This window comes from Elephas maximus, chromosome 23, assembly GCF_024166365.1.
Source record: "Elephas maximus indicus isolate mEleMax1 chromosome 23, mEleMax1 primary haplotype, whole genome shotgun sequence".
Lineage (NCBI taxonomy): Eukaryota > Metazoa > Chordata > Mammalia > Proboscidea > Elephantidae > Elephas > Elephas maximus.
In genome coordinates, this window is record NC_064841.1 from 3,202,496 (window position 1) to 3,222,064 (window position 19,569).

General features: G+C 43.1%; 1 protein-coding gene across 12 annotated transcripts in view; it reads left to right on the top strand.

Annotated features, from left to right (window-relative positions):
* Positions 1–19,569, top strand: part of VEPH1 (ventricular zone expressed PH domain containing 1) — a 275,970-nt gene that overhangs the window by 100,491 nt on the left and 155,910 nt on the right. For 9 of the 12 annotated variants that reach the window (XM_049867685.1, XM_049867684.1, XM_049867686.1 and 6 more), the window contains exon 6: positions 2,836–3,045. In XM_049867685.1, coding sequence (XP_049723642.1) covers positions 2,836–3,045 — 210 coding nt within the window. The other 3 variants (XR_007515122.1, XM_049867693.1, XM_049867694.1) reach the window with 3 other exon arrangements.

Consider the following 19,569-nt stretch of genomic DNA (forward strand, 5'->3'; position numbering starts at 1 on the left):
AGGGAAGCCCAGGAAGGCTTTTTGAGGAAAGAACAGTTAATCAGAGGCCTGGAGTATGAGAAGGACTTAGTTCAGTAAAATAGGGGGAAGCAAGAATTCCAGGCAGAGGGAATCACGTGAGAGAAGTCCCAGGCTTAGGAGGTCAAGGAAATGTTTAAATAATCAAGCATGGTGGAAGTATGATAGGTGATGAGGTCTGGATGGGGAGGGTGGAGTGGGTGGGTGTTTCAGTCATCTAGTGCTGCTATAACAGAAACACCACAATGGATGGCTTTAACAAACAGAAATTTATTCTCTCACAGCCTAGGAGGCTAGAAGTCCGAATTCAGGGAGCCAACTCCAGGGCAAGGCTTTCTCTTTCTATCGGTTCTGGGGTAAGGTTCTTGTCATTAGTCTTCCCCTCGTCTAGGAGCTTCTCAACCCGGGGACCTTGGGTCCAAAGGACGTGCTCTGCTCCCGGCACTTCTTTCTTGGTGGTATGAGGTCCCCTCTCTCTCTGCTCATTTCTCTCTTTCGTATCTCAAAAGAGATTGACTCAAGATACAACCTGATCCTGTAGATTGAGTCCTGCCTCATTAACATAACTTCCTCTACTCCTGCTTCATTAGCATCATAGAGGTTAGGATTTACAACACACAGGATAATCATATTAGATCACAAAATGGAGGACAACCACACAATACTGGGAATCATGGCTTAGCCAAGTTGATACACATTTTGGGGGGACACAATTCATAACTGTGGATAAGGGGAGGTACTTGAAAAGGTAGAAAAGAGTCAACTCAGAAAAAGGTATGTTAAGCCTCTGTCTTGAGAAAAATGGCAAATTACTGAAGATCTTTAAGCAGGGAAGAGGCACCATGGTGACCACAGGGCAGAAAAGGAATTGGATGGGCAAGACCAAAGGCAGGGAGGCCAGTTAGGAGGCTGTTGGAATAACCTACTGCAGGATGGTTGGGTCACTGATCTCAACTTAAATGAGAGAGGCCTTCTCTGACCCCCAGCCTAAATTAGCGTCCCTGGCAGCCTCTCACAAAACCCTGTATTTGCCTACATGGCATTTATTAAAATTTATAATTAGGCATTTCTGGTTTAATTATTTGCTTTAGTGAATATCTCCTTTATTAGCTAGCAAATTATTCCGTGGGAGCAGGAATCCTGTCAGATTTTTCCACTTATTTCTCCAGCACCTAGAACAAGACCTTGCAAATAGGAGGTGCTCAATAAATTCTTAGGAGTGAGCGGGTGATTGGATAAATGGATGGAGATGGAGGGAGGTGGACAGATCTATGGGTACAAACACAAACAATATTGCTGTTGAGTCGGTTCCAACTCATGGTGACCCCATGCACGCAGGGTAGAACTGCTCCACAGAGTTTTCAAGGCTGTGACCTTTCGGAAAGAGCCCTGGTGGGGTGTTGCAGTGGTTAAGTGTTCGGCTGCTAACCAAAAGGTGGGCAGTTCGAACCCACCAGCCACTCCACGGGAGAAAGATGTGGCAGTCTGCTTCCATAAAGATTTACAGCCCTGGAAACCCTATGGGGCAGTTCCGCTCTGTCCTGTAGGGTCACTATGAGTCCAAATTCAACTCAATGGCGATGTTTTTTTTCGGTGGACCTTTTGGAAGCAGATCCCCAGGGCTTTCTTCCAAGGTGCCTCTGGGCGGGTTTGAATGCCAACACCTAAGTACCCACAGGAGTCCCTGAGTGACACGAAAGGATAGCCTAGTAGTTGAGCATTTAACCTTTTGCAACACCCAGGGACTCCTGTGGCACACTTAGGAGAAACAGAATTCTAGAGTGGTTCCCAGATTTCCAGCTTGAGCAACCAGGTGGGATAATGATGTCATTTATGGAGAAAGGAGACATTTAGGGCCAGAGGGGGTGGTGGGAGAAGCAAGTTTTCAGGAAGCTACAGGTTTTACTGGAAGCTACATTTAATGTCTATCTGAGAAAAATAATGATAAAATAAAAAAGAAAATCAGCAAAACACAAAGTAAATAACAGAAATATGGAAAATATAAGGGCCAAATCATTTTTACTTTCATTGTTCAGTTTTCCACAGGTTGCTATTTTCATTTGCCATATTTTAGCATATAAACCAATTCATTGCCTGTGTGTATTAGCATAGTGACTTTATTCCACACACACACACACAAAAACATATTTTCTTTAATATGAATTACTGCATCCCTATATTCATAAAAGCATTAAAAATCGAGAGGCGTATTAGGGTAGTGGGATAATGGTGGAAATCATTTTACTTAAATAATTTTCTTTATGTTATTATTATGTCTTTGTAATCAAATGAAAAACTGAAGAAAAATGTGGTAGCTCTTTCCTGCTGTCTTAGTTTTATTATTAAATATTTCCCAACCATATTTTTTCCAATTTGAAGGCTTGGATTAAAGTCAGTGAAGAGATCTTACATACTTACATTGTCCTTTAAGTTGCAACTCCCACAGTGGCTTGGAGGAAATGTTGTTACATTGTTGCATCATTCCTAATGGGGAAGTACCACGTCAGACGTAATCTACCACCAGGGGCATCTAGCGCTCTGTAGACTCCACTCCACAACTGCTGGGCACAGATTACAAATATTTTAAGAAAAGGAGACTGAAACCTCTGCAGATTTTAATGTAAATTTTAAATTCCAAATTTGGGAGATCTGCTTGTATTCCAGTGAGGATAATAATCACAGAACGTGTCAAGTTCAGATTTAATGCAAAAAATATTTGCTTTCAGGATCGATCCTGACTTAATAAGGAATTAAGTACCGTACATTTAATTAATTTTCTCCTTGTTTCTTCTTTCCTCCTCTCCTTTCTTTCTGTAGATGGTTCAGAAGTGTATTCCTTTCCTAATTGGGCATTTGAAGGATTCAACCCATACTGACGTCATCCTAAACATCCTCGTAGAGATAGCAGCCTACGAACCTATAGCTTTGAACAGTTTCCTTCCAATGCTGAAAGAGATTGGTGAGCGGTTCCCCTACCTCATCGGACAAACGGCGAGGATCTATGGAGCTGTTGGACATGTCGATGAAGTAAGTTCAGCTTTTTTTAATCCATTTCACTAAATTCCACTGGCATGTCACCCACTGGAGGGAGTTCTGTGATCTCTGACTTGTGCTGAACTTCTGACAGCTCCTGCTTCTATTTCAAACTCTTTCCATTGCCTGTGGCCTCCGGGTCAAGGGCTCATTGTAACAAGGCTATGAGGAAGGTTCAGCAAGTGAGAATTTTATTGCTGGAGTGGTCAGGTGAAGAAATAGAAAGGTTAAAATGGAGAAAGTCACATAAAGATTCTAGACCAGTTTTGAATAACAACAACTAGTAAGAATTTCATCTCATTTCTGGTTGCAGTTCTGCTGAAACTAATCCAGGAGACCATCAGTTAGCGTCAGGTCTCAGAGACCACCCATTAATGAGAGTCCATAGTTCCCATCAGTTAGCGTCAGGTCTCAGAGACCACCCATTAATGAGAGTCCATAGCTCCCATGTCAATCGGCTGGACTCGGTATGTGTTGAGCTCTCAAGATGAGGTTACTTTGGAGAGTGAAATAAACTTTCACGGATGTTTAAAAGTCCTAGCCTAAATATTTGCACAATGGGATCTTTCAGCAGGGACAACAGGAAGCCATTAGAGCTTGTAGGGATTAGGCAACTAAGAGTTTCCAGTTTTCAGAAATTCAAGTTCTGGATGGTGTGTGTGTGTGTATGCATACACACACACACACACACACACACACACACCTGCCTGATGACTTTATATTGGGATTTAGGATTTTTATCTTTTTTAAAATAAAAGCAAATATGTAATTGATAGGAGCTTTCCCTTTACCCATGTACGTATAATATAATTAGCTATAATATAAAATTGTACAACTAGAAGTTCAACCCCTTGACTCTGCACAAGTTAAAATTAAAAACCAGAAAGGTTAGGTGACTTACCCAGACTCAGACTAGGTTAGCCACTGACCCAGTTAGAATTAGGTCTTTGGTATCCTTGGCATTCATTTATAAATTTTGTCATAAAATGAATCTTTGGTTCTGTTTTGATTTTTTTCTGCTGAGAGTTGTAAAGAGCCAGGTGAGTTTTGGCTCCTGGTGGAGGCCTTTCTCCTCTAGCTCCCCGCAAAGAAGGCGGAAGAGCTGAGCCCACAAGTGGCCGCATACGTCAACGTAAGGGTGGATGTTTTAAGAGTATTTCATTGGTGTGGACATGCTGCTTAGCATAATCCTTCCTGTTCACTGCTGTTACGGATGTCTCACCCCGCACGTTCTGCCTTCTGGTGACGCGTTCACATGCTGTGTCACCTTTGCTGCCGGCAAAGCCTGCTGGTGGCCCCAGGTGTTCCTAGGCCCACTTTGGCTGCCAGCTGTTGGACTAAATCTGCTGACCTTTTAGATCTCTGCAAGGACCGAGAAATTCAATCTCTGATGCGCAAGGCCCTGGAATCTCTAAAACATGCAGTCTTTCTGCACTTTAATGGTATTTCTTTTTGTCACAAATGCATTTGTGGTTCATTAATGTGTCGTAATGCACAGTGGAAGTGACTTAACTTTTTGTGGAAAGTGTAATCTGCAAAAAAAACAGTAGCCACATGCAATTACATCACTGTCGGTTTTTCTGAATTAAGGTAACGTGTATGTGACCACTGTGCACCTCTCAGTGGGTGCAGGGAGAAGGAGAGGTGTATCTGAACAGCCCAAGGAGTGATTTCAGAACACGCATACTCTCTCTTTCTCTTACTCATAGAGGCGAAAAAAAGGAACAAAACTCTTCTGGTGGTTCGAATTCAACTCCCCAGCAGAGGACAGTTCTAGTTTAGATACTTTGCAAATATATCTGGATATCAGGATTACATGGGCAACTTTTTAAATAATATAAATTCCTGGGCCCATAGAATACCCACTAAATCAAAATCTCCAGGAAAGGGCCCCGAAATCTGGATTTACAGGAGCCTCTGCCAGGGTCATTCTGATGTAGCTGGTTTGTGGATCAGCATTTGGGAGCCCCTGACTTTGAGTATTTGCAGCAGTTTCTTGCTTAGACTAAAAGCAATCTTATAGGACAGAGTAGAACTGTCCCATACGGTTTCCAAGGAGTGCCTGGTGGATTCAAACTGACAACCTTTTGGTTAGCAGCCATAGCTGTTAACCACAGGGTCACCAGGGTTTCTGAGGCTAAGAGTCAGGTCCTGCCCAATTTCCAATCCTGGCCTTTGCTATCATACCATTGCTCATCAATTAGAATCTTTCTAGACTACCTTTGTAGCAGTTTAGGTTAGGTTTGGCTGAGAGTAATACAAAAATCCAAAAGAACACTGGCTTATCTGTTTTTCTCACACATAAAAAAAGTCTAGAAGTCTGGAACTCCATGTGGTCCACAGTTTCAGGCACCCAGGCTCCTTCTGTCTTATTGCTGCGTTGTTGTTGAGCACACCAGAGAACACACGGCTTCCCTCTCATGGTCCAACCCTAACGCATCTCCACCCATCAGGTCATTATTTCAGCCACCAGAAAAGAAGAAGGGGAGAAGGACTCTTCCGGGCAGTCAAACACAACCTTTTGTTTGCACCCCATTGGCTAAGTAGACCAAAGAAACACAGGAGCATACCTTAGCTGCAAGGGAGGCAGAGACATCTAGGCTTGATTCAGGTGTCCACGCGCCCAGCTCATCAAGAGAGAAAGGCAGAAAGAATAGTGGAAGACAAATAGCCACTTCTATGAAAGTGGTCAAGTCATTTCATTTTTGGGGGGGTCTGTTTTCTGTCCTCAAAATTCATGGCTTTACACTGGATAACCTTCCTTCTGGCTCTGGTATCCTTTGATTCCGTTATTCCATTTCATTTAAAATTCGTCTAACAAAATTATCTATAAATGCCAGGCAGGCTCCGTGGCTCAGAAATAATGTCCCTTCTTATTTGCTTCTGATGTCTAAAATATTACCATGAAAAAGTCCTAATAGCTTCAAAGAATGCTAAACCCCGTAAGTCCCAAGAATAAATGCAGTAATCTAAGCTGCTGTTAACTGCCCAATTTAAGTGAACTTATTCAACTTTCTAAATAAAATCTTGTGAAGTGATATTCCTAAAGGCCAAAACCAACAGGCAAGATGTATATGTATCTCTATTTCTTCCTAGCCTGTTTCCAAAAGGGAACAGAAAGTTACCCAGGTACATTGAGAGGAGGAGCGTGAGAACAGAAGTCCTGTGTGGGGTCCTGGGCACTTACGGGGCAGGAAATTGAAATCAAGAAGGAACATTGCCCTCAGAAAGCCCCCAGCATATTCTATGTGGAGAGCTTGGTCTCTGAGGAGACAGGGGGAGCTTTAAATGAGAAATGGAAACATTCGGGTGTTAGTGGTGAGGGCAGTCAAGGGACCCAAGTGAACTTGAGCCCAAAGGCCTTCTTTCTCATTCTGTTCTGTTCTCATCTCAAAATTGACTTGAAGTTTTTCTATTTGACATCAAAGGAAAATTTTTGGTTGTGTTCAGGGGTTCAAATTATCAGATAATTTTGTTGCTAGGATTTAAAAGATTTTGGAAATGCAGAAAAGCCAATCCAACTTTGAGCATCTCATTCTCAACTTTTGAAACATACAATCTGTGACTGGTTGGAGCCCATTGTAAGACACCTCTCTCGTTGCCTGGCTTCCTGAAAACCCCATCGTTCAATTCCTTATGAGGAAGTGGGGAGTCTCCTGAGGGTGTGCAGTCATCAAGCTGGTGATGGGGGGAGGGGGGAGACAGTCAGCCTGGAATCACACACCTTATTAATTGGCTTATGCCTCACCTTCTGTGCCCGCATGAAGCCAGGTGTAAGAACTGCAGGGCTGGCTACAGGGAACCAGACTGGCTGTGCCTGTCATTCAAATCAGGGCCCATCTGGGCAGCCAAACTGTTTTCAACAGCTTGATAGCAGCATCACCATTCTTCTATCTCTATTACACCCAGCAGCAAAGAGTTGTATATACAAGACAAAAAATAAATCTCACAGATGCTTGTTTTCTTTATCTCCCAAATTAACTCAGGAGCGTTTCCCCCGTATGGTGCTTGGGTCAGTATGGGAAGCTGTGCAGTGACTTGCCGCCATTTCCAGGTGTGTGCTGGCATCCAACGCCCATTTATTGGATGGAGAGTGTGGCTGGGAGGACCAAAGGGCAGAGACTCAGCTTCTGGGACAACTGATGAGTTGTTGCCTTTGAGGTGCACCTTCTGTGGTTCTGTCCAGGGGAGGTCAACCCCAGTTCTTCATCACCAGGATTTACCCCACTCCTGGGGTATGCTCAGTTGAGACAAAGGCATAAAGAACAAATAATATTTTAATATAAATGTCCTAAATAGGAAAAAATGCACAGGTCCTTTTGCTTTCTCAAATAAGAAGATTGCAGTGGAGACCTCTCAGACAACAGCAAAAATGACTTTTTCTTAACTCCTATGGTTCCACCCCAACCCAAACATACATCAAGATAACTCACATAAAGCCACTTAGTACAGTGCCTGGCATATAGTAGGTGTTTGATAAATTCCAACTAACAACAACAATATGATAAAAACTTGCCTGGCTGCAGGTGTCTAAAGACAGACAGATGTGCTTCTTTCCTCTTGAATGCATCTCTCGCAGTCCCTAGTTTTCTTCTTAAAAACACACGCCTATGTCCTTGCGCAAAGTCCCCTGGTGGCTCAGCCACTCACTGCCTATAGAATACTATTCAAATTCCTTTGTTTACCCCCAGCCTTCCTCTCTAGCTTCAGCTCTTTCCTGTCCAGCCTGCTTCATCTCCCCCATGTTCTGTCTACTCAAGATTTCACGTCCTTCCCAGAACACACCTTTCTCTAACATACGTCTTGATCTTTATAGCCTGTTCTCCTCCCAGGATGGTCCTACTCTCTTCTCTACCTGAAGAACTCATTCATCCTCCCTGACCCAGATCCAGTGTTACCTTTGCTGTGAGTTCTTCCTAGTTCGAAGTTAGTCACCCCCTCAGTTCTCCTGACACACCTTAGTTGTACCTCAGTGTAGTATCGGTCACGCCATATTGTATCTGTCTGTGTCCGTTTCTCCTCCACCAGTCTGTGGGTTCCCAGAGAGCAGGAATCATATTGTATCCATGCTAATCAGGCTGTGGCAAATGAATGAACGAGCACCAGAGAGTCAACGAGGGGATTTTAGGAGCCGTTCGTTAATTAATTGGGAGGTTGAATTCTCACTCATTACTTTCATTAAGTCAAGCCTTTATCCAGTTATAACTTAAGAGAGAGGAGAAGGAGATATTAATATTGATACATCAGAGTCTACACAGTTTATCTCTGGCATCTAACAGGTAAACAACGAGGATGAGACTGGCAGGGGAATGTGGGTCATTAACCAGAAAGCATGTGGCCAGGCATGGCCATCTCTGATTCCAGCAGATGCTGGCTCCTTGGTAGGTGACATAAGAAAAAGGTGACAGTGATAGATCATGAAAGGGGGTTTTCAGATGTGTGGCCTGTCTGCAGCCAGTGCTGCTGTAACAGAAATACAGTTGAATGGCTTTAAGAACAGAAATTTATTCTCTCATAATTCTGAAGGTTAAAAATCCAAATCAGGTTCTTGGCCGAGTCAATTCCTTCCTTGTAGGTAGCCCCAGGTGTTCTTTGGCACCTTGGTGTTCCTTGGCTTGTAGACAGTCCTTACGTGGCATCTGTCTCCCCTGTGTGTGTTTCTATGGCTATCCTGGTCTTTTCATCACTCAGAAATGATTAGGTTTAGAATCTCCCCTACTCTGGTATGGCTTCGTTAACATAACAGGAAAAACTCTACTTCCAAACAGGATCACATCCATAGGTACAATTCAACACATATTTTGGGGGGACACAATTCAATCTATAACAAGGCCTTAGCAGGCAGCAAACTGGTTGAAGTAAATTGCCAAACTGGAATATCAAGGACTATAGGCCTCAGTATGGATTGCACCTCAACATAAAGAATGTAAAAATACTCACAACTGGACCAATAAACAACATCATGATAAACAGAGAAAATGTTGAAGTTGTCAAGGATTTCATTTTAATTGGATCCACAATCACTACCCATGGAAGCAGCAGTCACGAAATCAAACAACTTATTGCGTTGGGCAAATCTGCCACAAAAGGCCTCTTTAAAGTGTTAAAAAGCAAAGATATCACTTTAAGGACTAAGGTGTGCTTGACCCAAGCCATGGTGTTTTCAATCACCTCATATGCATGCGAAAGCTGGACAGTGAATAAGGAAGACTGACGAAGAACTGATGCCTTTGAATTATGGCGTTGGTGAAGAATACTGAATATATGATGGACTGCCAAAAGAACAAACAAATCTATCTCGGGAGAAGTAAAACCAGAATGCTCTTTTAAAGCAACATGGCAAGACTTCATCTCACTTACTTTGGACGTGTTATCAGGCGGGACCAGTCCCTGAAGGAGGACATGAAGCTTGGTAGAGTAGAAGGTCAGGAAAAAAAGGAAGACCCTCAATGAGATGGATTGACACAGTGGCTGCAATAATAGGCTCAAACATAACAACCATTGTGAGGATGGTGCAGGACAGAGCAGCGTTTCATCCTGTTGTGCGTAGGGTTGCTCTAAGTCAGAGCTGACTGGATGGCACCAAACAGCAGCCACAAACTGAGCAGCGACGATCACCTAGGACATTTCCGCACCAGCATCCATCACACGAATGATCTTGCTTCTGGTAGGGGCATCCATTGGGCACAGTATGGTCATTAAGAGGGCAGGCTTGGGAGTCAGACTTCCTTGATTTGAAAATGACTCAGCAGCTTACCAGCTGTGCAGTCTTGGGCCATTACATAGCCTCTCTTGACTCAGTTTCCTCTTTTTTAAATTGGGAATAACAATATTATTTGTTGCGAGGATTTAGTGAGTTAAACCATGTAGAATAGTGCCTGGCAAGTGGTAAACATCCAAGAAATGTCAACATGTTGTTACTCAGTGTTGCCCAAGGCTTTCTTGCTACATTGACTTGGATATAGGCTGAAACTTGAGCCTACTATATTGAAACTAGGGAAGACAGCAACCAAGTAAATGGCTAGCCTCTTCCCTGTTCTTCAAAGAAAGGGGCTGAATAGAAGGGTATGCATGGAGAAGTCAAAATGAGGGCAGGCCAAGTCAGATGAGGCACTATAAACAACTGCATACATTATCTAAATGTGTACCCCAGAACTGGCTCTGCCTTTTTCCTGCTTTAGGAAGAACTGGTGTGTGTAAGTTTTTTCTCAGGGTGAAATGTATAGCTGCTTTATGTTTGTATTTGTATGCAGACCATCATTCCAAGGGGGAATAAAGGTAACAAAAACAATAATTAAGCTACAGTTTGTGAAATTTCAGAATTTAAAATAGGCTTTATTTTCTTAGGGCGCTAGAAGGATGAGTACAAGGCCTCCTATAAAGGGCAGGTGGTACACAGCTCCCCACCTATTAAGAACAGCTTGGGTAAGTTTGTAGCGATTTAAAAAAAAAAAAAAAAACTCTAAATCTGAACTGGTTTAAATTAAACCTAAACCAGATTTTTTTGTGTTTCTTTTGTCCATAGAGGACTGAAATAGAATGTTTGTTTCGATTCTGAGGGTTTTATTTTTTTCATGACTCTCTTGCCTCCTTAGACACTCTCAGCCATTCAGGGGGTACACAGGTTATCCTAGCCCGCTTTCCTAACATGAAAAAAAAAAAAAATGAGGCAACATGGAAAAGAGACTCCTTTAGGGATGGCTTTGATTTTTTTTTGAGAGGCCAACTTGAATTCATGTGTCTGTCCATCTACTTAACTCTCCAAACAAGCAGACCTGGTCTTGTTTCTGGGTGGAAACCCAGGTCCTTACTCAGCGTGACGCCTGTTGGCTAATCAACGAGAGACTGGGGTGGGAGAACAGGAAAGGCAGCTTTATTTCGTTGTAAGAGGAAATGGGGTCAGTTGGAGCTGCTACTGTCAAGACTTCTTGCCAAGGGTGAGGAGACAAGTTACTTCGAAAGGGGTTTCCAAGTAGGGAGTTTATACAAGTTACGTCAGCAACATTCTTAACCGTACTACACAGGTGCGATGGGTTTACATGTAACCTGCAAGCAAAAGCAGGATTCAAACGCAAAGCTGGGGGGCAGGGGGAGCCCAGAAAAGGAAAGGATTTTGCAATACAACTCTGTAGAGCAGGGATCCAGGCAGAGAATACAGCACTGTGGGGGCCCTGTCTTAGTCTCATGGGAGACACGTTCTAGTGCCTCCTATACGCTCCATAGCTATGTACCAGGCCTGTGTGGTAGAAACAGACAAAATGCTTTTCACAAATGATTTCATAGCACGTGGAAGGATGCTGTGGCCACTGTTTTTCCTCCGCTGAGACCCACCCATACCCTGCACCTGCGAGGAATCTCGTGGCGTGCCCTGCGGTGCAGCCGCTGCCAGGCTCGTGTTAAACCCTGAACCCTCTGCCTTGTTATTCTCACCGGCTGGAATACGCGGGCCAAGCACCAGGCCGTGTGCATTACATCCTCTCTGGGCTCGGTGTCATGGACACTTTTCAAGAAAAGAAGTGACACCCATTTTGCCCAGGTCGTGTTTCTGGGACATCTGGCAGATTTGCCACAAAAACACTTTCAGGAAGAAAAGGAAAAATATGACAAAGGCAACTGAGAACCACATCTCTGTCCTCATCCTGATGATGGAAAACATCCTGTGAGAAGGGAACGGGATGATTTGTGCCTTTAACTGGCAAACCAGGACTAAAGAATCCGGGAGTCACTGAGCAAGAGGAAGAACCTGTAAAACCCCAGCTCCCCAAAGGTGGCGAATTCTGTTAAAACTGCGACAGGCTCAATGGCTTCAGGGATTCACTTGCCCCAGTCTTGGTTGGTGCCAATGGCTGCTGCTTATATTACTGAATTGTCATCAGTTGGGGTAGATTTTTTTTTTCCAAAATGAAAATAGCTTTATTGTTTTTTATATTGTAAAAAGGTTATGTGCTAACTCTGAAAATTACTAAAAATAAACCTCTTGTAAAGTATAAAGAAAACAAGCAAACAAAAACTTGCAATTTATACAAAATATACTTTCAAATAACAGGGTTTGTATTCCATGGGCCATATCCTGCTCCCCTCAGTGACACAGGCCTGAGCTGCTGGTTCTTTCTGGGTGCAAGACCCAGTGCTGGTGATGGGGAGCAGAGAAGAAAAACACGGTCCCTGCTCTCGAGGAGTTCACGGCATATGAGGTGGGGGAGATGTATAAATGAACCATCAGATTTTAACTTAGTACTTGTTTATTCAAAGGGTCCTAGTGGACGGTTAAGCACTCGGCTGCTAACTGAAAGATCAGTGTTTTAAATTCACCAGCAGCTCCGAGGGAGAAAGATCTGGCCATCTGCTCCCGTAAAGACTGTGTTGTTGTTGTTTTTGTGTGCCATCCAGTTGATTCTGACTCATAGCGACCATACAGAACAGAGTACAACTGCCCTATAGGGTTTCCTAGGCACAGTGGTTAAGAGCTCAGCTGCTAACCAGAAGGTTGGCAGTTCGAATCCACCAACCAGTCCTTAGAAACCCCATGGGCCAGCTCTACTCTGTCCTATAGGTCACTGTGAGTCGGAATGGCAGTGGGTTTGGTTTTGGTTTTGTTTTAATCATTACAGGAGCAGATTGTAAAGATTACAGACTAGGAAGCCCTGTGGGGCAGTTCTACCCTGTCATGTGTCATTGCTCTGAGTCAAAACCGGCTTGAAGGCACACAGCAGCAAGAACTTGCTATTACTGAAGTCTGAACTGATTCAAGACAGGAGCAACTAACCCTGCTTGGAGGAGTTTGGGAGAGGGCTGCAGGCTTGGCTTATGGGAGGATAGGACTAAGCCAGGGTAGGAGGGAAGGTGTCCACAGGGAAGGAAGCCACAGTCCAGAAGATAAATGGTGGGAGCTGAGGGTAGACCTTAGTCTTCCAGGAACAGTGATGAGTTTGGAGTGCTTGGAGCATAGGATGAATACTGGAGGAGACAAGGGGAGGAAAAGCCAGACGGGCGCTGGGGCCAGACTCTGAGAGCTCCCCTCACTGATTAGCAGGCTGTTCTGTTTTTTTCCTTTTCTCACTCCACTTACTCACTGCCAGGACCCCTTCATAGTGTGGAAAAGTCAACGTAACCCTGTTGACCTCAACGCTCCCCAAGAAACTAAAGACTGGGTAAAAGAACAGTCTCCACAAACAGTTGCGAATATAGGGTGAAAAATAATGGTTACAAAAGTTACATGTTGCAATAATTTTCAACAATGTCTTGTAATTATCAACTGTAATTTGGGCCAACTGACCACATCCACAAAGGGTTCTCAGTCGCCTGTGAGCTGGGCAGCAAGACAAGCCCGGACGCTGCAGCTGTGGGTGGAAGGGCTCAGCCTGGCCAGGCGCTCTGGTTCTAACCGGTCCCCACCGGTCAAGGAGATCGGATCCTCCGTCTCTTCAGGTTTCTCAGAGGGGAGTAAGCACGTGCCACCCCCAAGAAAGGAAGAAAGCTGCTTCTCAGTGTCTGCCCTGTTAGCCATGAGCTTAAGCAAATGTGCCCTGGACTCACTGGAAAGGACAACTGGCCCTTGGCAGCAGGCATGTTGAAAGGAAGAGGTAGCTAACTCTGACTCAAACCCTGCTGCTCTTTTAAGACTGTGGGAGCACTCCTTGCCCTGCCCACTTTCCTCAGGTCTCCTCAGACTTTGGTAGGAGCTTGCTGCTCCCAACAGCCAGCATCTACCTGTCTTTGCCTGAAGGCTTTCCCTAAATTTACAAGCCATTCTGCTAACATGCATGGCTGTGTTTTGTGCCCTTCCCGTTGGTTCCAAGTCACAGTGACCCTATATGACAGAGTAAACTGCCCCCATAAAGTTTCCTAGGCTGAAATCTTTATGGAAGCAGATTGCCAGGTCCTTTATCCTGCAGAGTGGCTGGTGGGTTTCAACCGCTGACCTTTTGGTTAGCAGATGAGCGCTTAACCATTGCGCTACAGGGCTCCTTAACAATCATGGCAGAACAGATATAATAAGGAATCAATCCCCCCTCAGGAACCCTGGTGGCGCAGTGGTTAAGAGCTCGGCTGCTAACCAAAAAGTTCAATTCAAATCTACTAGCTGCTCCTTGGAAACCCTGTGGGTCAGTTCAACTCTCTCCTGTTGGGTTGTTATGAGTCGGAATTGACTAGATGGCAGTTGGGTTTGGTTTTGGGGTCTAAAGATTCCAGGCCCTGGAGCTATAGAACTCCCTGGAAGGGAGGGGGATGAGACTGGACATATTCACATATGTACATGCATGCAGGATATATACATGGTTACAGACATGTGTATAATGCAGCCGTACACCCATAGGTTAATTTTTAAAACACATTTGTTTCAATGTAAACAATCAGTAACCTTTAAAAATTATCATCTTTGGCAGTGTAAAGAAGGTAGACAAGAACCCAGCGAACATCACGCAGTGTTTATAACAGTTTACAAACATTTACCACACACTTGTGCGCAAGCACTGCAGGAATGCAAAGTGGAATGATTCAGGCCTGTGTTGCTGAGAAGGTCTCTGCTTCTTATTCACCTGGAAAATGGTCCTTCCCTGGGCAAAACTCGGGATGCACTGCACTGACACTTCGTATGTAACGTTTCTAGAATTCCTCATCCCACCCCGACTCCTGAGGAAAGGGGAAGGGGCCTTCTAAGTTAACAGTTGCACACAGAGATTAGAGAGGCTATGTACAAGATTTATCCTATCCATCTCCCACGTTTTGATTTCAATTTTTTTAGTGTTACTGGATTTAGAGTGTTTTAAACAGGACCTGGAAGCATTCCCAAGTCTCCATGCAGGGTCTGACTGACTGGGGATGGTATCACCGATGAAGTAAAGTTTACTACAGTCATGCTTTCAAAAAATACAAACCGAGCACTTGAAAATAGCTGGATTTTGTTGGGTAGCCAAGACGACTGTGCTGTTTCAGATGAATATTTACATTTCGGCCCTTTTCTTTATCTATTAAAAAAAAAAATTTAAGCCTGAACTTACTTCATAGTGAGTTGGACAGAGTTGGAAACTTGGTACTGGTTCACATGAACTAAACTAAAAAAAAAACTAAAGCCCCTAAGAAAATATGTATCTGGCAGTTGGCTTAACAATGGGCAGTCACACTGAAATCTTCGTATGTTATAGTTCTTTACATTAACCCGAATGACTGCTGTTATCTATATGAATTATCAGAAATTCCATAGAGGAGAACTTTGATGTGAGTTTATTAGTAAATAATAAGTAAATCTAAAGTAAAATAGTTGTTGATATTCAAGATTAATGGATTTGAGCTGACTAGAAAATAAATGTTCCCAGAACTATGAATGAGTAAATGGGAACAATCTGGGTAATGCTTCCCAACCTTCAGTGTTATGGAGACCCCAGAGTTTCAAATATCTAGCAGTTCACCCAGAAAAGTGGAAAGCAAACTTGGAAAGCTATCTCACATCATTAAGTTTATTTAAGGGAGCCTTTTAGAAATCCCCAGATTATACCAACCTCCACCTCCTCTCCACTACATTTCTCACTCTTCCTCCTTCTACCATTTTCTGCTTCAGAGGGTAAACCTTCCGCTGTAGGCAGCGTTCTCCACAGTAACGATCCCTATCTCATTTGAATGTCTCTGTCCTCATTCAAAACCCTTCCTAGAGCCCACCTTCTCTGTGAAAGGGACACGTTCTTAAACCACTGTGTGGCTACCAGTCCTACAGAGGACTGTTGTCGTTAGCTGCCTTTAAGTCGGCGCTGACTCGTGGCAATCCATGTGTGCAGAGAAGAACTGCTCCACAGCCTTTTCGGAAGCAGATAGCCAGGCTTGTCTTCCAAGGCACCTCTGGGTGGGTTTGATCTGCCAACCTTTCAGCTAGTTTAGAGCACTTAACCATTTGCAGCATCCAGAGACTCTACTCATGGCTAGTAAGTACAAACTAAAGTGATGGGGAAGAGAGTGATGAGGGAAACAATGAATGTTACAAAAAATATATATATTCTGCCTTCCTCCAACTTAGGAAGTAAGAACAAGGTCAAAGGCAAGATGCATGGGTGTCAGTGTCCCATGAGGCGCGTACGGTGAGAACAGGCGATACAACACGATGACGCCTCTGTTGCTGTAGTGAGAAACGACAAGATTAAACCGTTGGTCCCTCAGTCTCAGCACAGCAAACCCAGAAAACCAAACCCGCTGCCGTCGAGCCGATGCGACTCAGAGCGACCCTACACACCATGGTATCCAAAATGCTAAAATGCTGTCTTACTCCATCTTCACTATTTACATAAAAATGAACTCACAAAAGAGTAGAAAACAGTTGGAAAGCATAGTTCAAACTTTTTCTTCTGAGCACACCGTGGCCACCAGTACCTTCAAAGCGCTATTCTATTAGCTGCAGTTTGTTTGCACATTTTATTTCTTTTTGCTCACTTCCAGGAGTCCCTGGGCGGTGCAAACTTAATACATTCAGCTGCTCACCCAAAGGTTGGAAGTTTGAGTCCACTCAGAGGTGCCTTAGAAGAGAGACCCGGAGATCGGCTTCTGAAAAATCAGATACTGAGCAGAGTTCTACCCTTCCACAGATGGGGTCGCCTGAGTCACGGTTGACGCAAAGCCAACCGTTGGTGCTTCCAGAAAGCAGCCAAGGCAGTTCACAGTTACAGCCCAGTTGCTGAGAGACCAAAAGCCCTTAGCCCAGGGCAAAGTCCGGGAACTAACAGAGGGGCATTGGAGGGGCTGGGGAGCAAGTTACCTGAAAAATTGTATCAAACTTTCCAAGGTAAGGGAGTTGCCAAACCCAGACAACGTTCATACTTTTCCAAAATGCACTTTCCTGTTTCATTCTCCTCTTGGGTAGTGAAATAATATCCACCGAAATCTTTCCGTCTAACTTGGTATTTTGGGAGTTACATCTCATCTGCCATGAATAAAACACCCCGCTATTTCGTATTTTCAAGTGCAGAGAAAGGTGCTTTGCAATTTAATAGCTTTAATCTTCGTTCAGTCCAATTTTAACCAAAACAGTGGAATATGGAAACCCTGGTGGTGTGGTGGTTAAGAGCTATGGCTGCTAACCAAAAGGTTGGCAGTTCGAATCCACCAGGCGCCCTGAATGAAGATTAAAGCTGCTAAACTTTTGAATAAAGGGAGTAAATTATGGAAAGTTCAGTTAAATCTTACCAGATTGTTCCTTTTCCTAATGAGCAAAACTACACACTTTTTTTTTCCTAGCAAAGGTTCAAACAACTTCTTTCTCCCCTTCTTTTCTCTCTGTCTTTCTTCCTTTCCTTCCTTCGTTTTTTTCCTTTTTATATCCATTACAAGCATCTCTCTTCAGAATAGTTTCCACCTTTGGGCAGAAGGCCTGTAGTTACTTTTTTCTCTCCGTCAGTGCTTATGCCACATTTGCTAGACAGATATTGTGTAATTAAAGATGGGCTGCTTCTTGGAGTTCTCCAGAAATTTTTCAACCCTATGGCCCCCAACGGTCTTTCAGAAAGTTTGTTTAATTGAAGCCAAAGGAATAGCAGAACCATTGTTCAGGGTAATCAATGAGAGGCCATTTACATGAGGGGACCGTGGTGTGGTAGGAGAAGAAATTCTGGCTCAGCATAATTCATTCTGGGTCCCTTGAGCCCACACAAAAGAGCTACCTTTAAGAGGCTAAGTTCCCAAGCCCCCAGTTTTTAGAGAGTAAATCAGAACTATAGAACCTCCAAATCTTTTATCAACCCACAATATAATGCTATGTTCGAAGTTCAAATTAGATGGACTTCCACAAGCTTTCGGGTCTGTAAGTGTTTGAGGATCAGTGCAAAGAAAAGACTCAGGGAAACAAACTCGGCACAGATGGAGAGGGTTTGGGTTTTTTAATACATAAAAGTGCCCGTGCAGAGTGCTATTTTGAGAAAAAATAGTTTTGAATTGCAAAAAATTTCTTTGACAGTAGACTTAGTTTTCTGCCTTTTAAAAGAAATCAGTAATACTGCAGACATTATTTATTTGATTACGTTACTGTCTCAAAAAGCAGGGGGATATAGTAAGCCACCTTGTCACGTTCTCTGATTTGTATTTTAAACCCCGAGTCAATTTCATTCGAGGACTCAAACATCTTTTTTAAGGAAGACAGAGTAAATTCCATGTTTAAATAGACTTAAGCCATAATTACTTTGTAAATATAAAAATTATACTCTTTTAAAAAAAAAAACCAGTGTGGAATTAGCTTTCGCATCCTGTACCAGTTGCATAGAGTTGAACCAAGTCCAACTCATCCTTGATTTTTGCCATGTTTCAAAATTTGAGGCTCATTGAAAACAAAGGATACATCTGTTCTCATCGGCTGTTTCTTAACTTTTATTACTGGGGTTTATTTTTAAAATTTGTTTTGCCCAGACAGTATTGTTTTACTGGGCATGATTTATTACTCTTCCATGTGCCCCCAGAAACTGTGTTTTCCTGAAATCGTGCAGCCTGAATCAAAAAGAATAAGAAAGGGATGGCAACTTATTTTGCTGACATCGGACTAAATGATGGTTTAGAACATGTAAATTTGTTTAAATTCTAATTGAAAGAAAAATATATTCAACTCTCCCAAGTTGATGTACAGAAAAATTGAGACATGATCAAAGGACAAAAGAAAGAAATGAAGAGTGGGACTTTCTGGAATGCTGTTTAAAAGTTAGCTCAAAACTGTAGGATTATTTTGCCCAAGAGAGACATTGACCGTGTTTTTGTTTGTTCTTGGCTTTGTTGCAAAAAAAGGGGGTGGGGGGGTGGGGGTGGGTGAGGAGGAGATTTCAGGCAGCCCACCCTCGCAATATTCTGTTAATCCTAGGTATTAACTATTTTAAACTAACAACATTTGATTTCTACTTTCTTTACTTGCATTTTGCGTATATCTTAACGTGAACATTTTAAGGCTAGAAGAGAGTATTTTTGTTTTCCCAACCAAAACTAAACCCATTGCCATTGTGTCGATTCTGACTCACAGAAACCTACAGAACAGAACTGCCCCATAGGGTTCCAAGGCTGTAGTCTTTATGGGAACAGGCTGCCACATCTTTCGAGGAGGAGCTGATGGGTTCGAATCTCCAACTTTTGGTTAGCAGCTGAGCACTTAACCACTGTGCCACCAGGGCTCCTTTTGTTTGCCTAGATAGCATAATTTAAGAAGCATGAATTAATTATTCCATTATCTTGAAATTTATAGATTACTGTATAGCTTGACCTTTACTGCCTGAATATGTCAATAGCAGCAACTTTTTGCAGGATCGAAAATGTTAGACTATTTTTTTCAGAAACAGGAAAAAAGTGAGAAAGACTGGGAGATCACTGCAAAGAGAAAAAGATCTAAACATTTAGAAATAACGATAGATAATGAGCTAAAACTGGTTCAGGTCACTAAGAAAATCTTAAGTTTCATAAAGTGTTTTGTCTTGACCAGGGAACATTTTTTTTAGAAAGGAAACAGGTGTTCTGGGTAAAATGTTGTACAAGTTTCACTTCTGGGTAAACTTTCTTGCAGGTTTC